This window comes from Acartia tonsa, chromosome 8 (genome assembly GCF_053477335.1).
Source record: "Acartia tonsa isolate MP-2025a chromosome 8, ASM5347733v1, whole genome shotgun sequence".
Taxonomy (NCBI): domain Eukaryota; kingdom Metazoa; phylum Arthropoda; class Copepoda; order Calanoida; family Acartiidae; genus Acartia; species Acartia tonsa.
This window is the reverse complement of record NC_137267.1, coordinates 19,228,702-19,231,764: the sequence shown is the minus strand read 5'-3', so window position 1 is coordinate 19,231,764 and position 3,063 is coordinate 19,228,702. Positions and strand designations below refer to the sequence as shown.

At 33.7% G+C, this 3,063-nt stretch overlaps 1 protein-coding gene across 1 annotated transcript in view; it reads left to right on the top strand.

Annotated features, from left to right (window-relative positions):
- LOC145326510 (nardilysin-like) overlaps positions 1-3,063 on the top strand; it is a 50,113-nt gene that overhangs the window by 92 nt on the left and 46,958 nt on the right. Inside the window, exons 2-5 of the mRNA XM_080169882.1 lie at positions 856-930; positions 1,555-1,619; positions 1,896-1,945; positions 2,642-2,711. Coding sequence (XP_080026008.1) covers positions 856-930; positions 1,555-1,619; positions 1,896-1,945; positions 2,642-2,711 — 260 coding nt within the window. The remainder of the gene's footprint in view (positions 1-855; positions 931-1,554; positions 1,620-1,895; positions 1,946-2,641; positions 2,712-3,063) is intronic.

Sequence of the window (3,063 nt, the reverse complement as noted above, 5' to 3'; positions counted from 1 at the left end):
GTTAGTCGTGTTTTTTTATAGGTGATTTTCTGACAGGGAGGAGACATTGGGCTGCTGGACACTGGCACTCAAAGTTATATGAACTAAATTTTTTTGGTACTTTAGTATTTATTCATTAAATTGTGATTGGTTGGTTGCTAACTAGCATTGTCTAAACTCTTCCACAAATATTTTTCATTTACGGTAGAGGTATTTTGTATACGATAAATTGGGACATTTATCAATTTATTGTCTTGCCCCTTCGATCCTTGTTGACACTAAGCGTTTTCGTGTACAGGGATCAGAAACACCTTTAAGATAGAACAAGTAATCCTATTATTCGCTCCTCCATCTGGTTGATATATCCATCAAAATTATTGGTGAAAAAGTACGAACACTGTTTGTTCTTACAAAGTTACAACCCTATCCATATTCAACCATCCTATAATTTCCCTCTGTTTATAGCTAACTTATTTTATGAATGAGATGAAAATAAACCTGCTTTTTTGATACTCTTATCAAAATACCTACATTAATGATCAAATAACCAACATAATGGTCGAATTGTTCCTACTGCACTGTTTCTATTGGTCCAAATTATGAATTAGGGATATAAACTTTCTACCAGGGAGGGAGGGGACATTGGGTTGTTTATTACACTAGTCCCCAAAGTTTTCATATTTCAATTTGTTGGCTTAGCAACTTTAGGAACTTTTATTGAATTTTGATTATTTGGCTCATTAGGTTAAGTGTCACTGTCCTAACGTTTCAACTACTAATTGTAATGTACAGAAGGGTAATTTTTTGTATCATGATTGGGGATGTACAACAATTTTACCGGCGATTGTCTTATCCCTGCTTTCTACATTTCTTTAGTGACCTGATGCCCAAGCGTCCCGCCAAAGATATCCGTCCTCACGTACCCAGCAAGCGCCGGTCAGCCGCTACAGGGATATTGATACAATACAAAGTAAATTATAGAATAACATCGTTAATAGAATATAAAAGCTAAAAAGTTGTCGGTTACTTTTTAGTAATTATGATTCTGAAGCTTCTACGTCTTCGAGACCTTTATTTGGATTGTATTGTTTAAATAAATCCGGACAGACCAATAAACAATATGACTTTTGTTAAATTTAACTTGCTGAATAGTTTGTTATTAATACGTAACTTGTATGTATTGAATAAACACTTCTGGACATGTACAAATAGACCCACAGACAGTATGACAAGTTCAATTTCACTTGCTAAATATTAGCTTTCTTTGTATTGTATGAACGCTTCTGGACATCTACAAATAGACTCACAGAAAGTATGACAAGTTCAATCTTGTAACCTAAATATTAGTTATTAATACTTGTTTGTATTGTATAAACACTTCTGAACAGGATCAAATAGACCCAGAGACAGTATGGCTAGTCCAATTTAACTTGCTAATTTTTAGCTTTATTTGTATTGTATTAACGCTTTTGGACATGTACAAATAGATCCACAGACGGTGTGTCTAGTTCAATTTCACTTGATAAATAGTAGTTATTAATACCTGTTTGTATTGTATGAACACATCTGGACAGGTACAAGCAGACCCGCAGGCAATATGACTGGACAGTTCAAGTATGAACCTGATCCTAAGCTGACAGGCAAGACAAATTTCTATTCATTTGAGGGAGATAGTGTATATTTATTATTTACCTCTTTAAAGAGTCTTGCTTGGATTGTACAAACTTACAAGCTAATTGGTAATTTTGTTTATCATAATTTAGAAAGAAAAATATTTTTCTTATGTTTTGTAGATTATAGAAAAAACGTTCTGTAAAGCATCAAAACAAGTCATTAAAATCACATTTAAACTACTTCACTAATATTTGATATTACCTATTTCCGAATACAAAATTAATTTATATTTGTTATTATAGGTTCAGCAACAATTTTGCCTACACCTGTCAAATCCAAGCAGGATAAAAAGGTTTGCTCTCATTCTAGGGGTGTATATTTTGCATAATTGACCCTGCTAAAGGGTGGGGGAGGGGGAATTAAAAAATATGTGGTGGGGAGAAAAACATGTAAAACTTAAGAGAACTAAAAATATTTTTCCATTTTTCCCCCTCCTTGGTGGAAAAAGCGAGGAAGGGGGGGGGGGGGAATTGTAGCAGTTAAAAAAATAAATCTGTGCAGAATATAAACTCCTGTTTATTTATTTTGGCTAGGTATTGAAGTTTATATTTCTAAATATTTGCAGAGAAGATACTATCCGTTCTCTATGTAAAAGTAACATAATGGCTAACTGTGTGTCTGATTGACTTTATTATGGGTCCTGGAATGGTTTTTGGCTATTTTCATTTTAATCAAAATAATCTGTTACTTTAAAGGCTATTTTAAAGTCTCCTTAAAAAAATGCTAGGGGCACAGTTGCTAGGACAACTAGAATGTTGTTTAGTCTCTGCTGATAAACCTCATAATAAAATAAAATAATACTTGTCTGTCTGTCTGTACAAAAGTTTTTTTTAACTATTCTGGGGGAGGGTAATACCCCCCAAAAATCCTCCTCCCAAACTTTTTTTCTTTTTAAATCCAAAATAAAAAAATGGGTTGCCGAATTCAACTCCCCCCTCCTCAAGAGGCCTCTTGGGGCGTAGTCGTTAGTGATTTATATTCTGTTTAGGATTATCGTGCCTTGAGATTAGAAAATGGATTGACAGTTCTTCTAATCTCAGATACTACCTACCCCTTAGGTATTAGTTCTTTTATAGTCAGCTTGCTTTTTAAAAGCCTTAGATCTCGTTAGGCTTTTCTTGATATCATCATGTTCATTCATCCTTGTGATAAAAAAGCTACTTTCATTGTAGTGCAGGGGTGTATATTCTGCATGGGATCCCCGGCTCAGGGGGGGGAAAAAAATAAAAAATAAGTGGTTGGAGGGAAAAAAAATGTAAAAATTAAGAAAACTGAAAACATTTTTTCCATTTCGCCCCCTCCTTGGTTAAAAAAACTAAAAAAATGTGTGGTAGGAGGAATAAAATACATAAAATATAGAGTTCTTTAAATATTTTTCTATTTTCCCCCCTACTTTTAAAGAAAAATCTA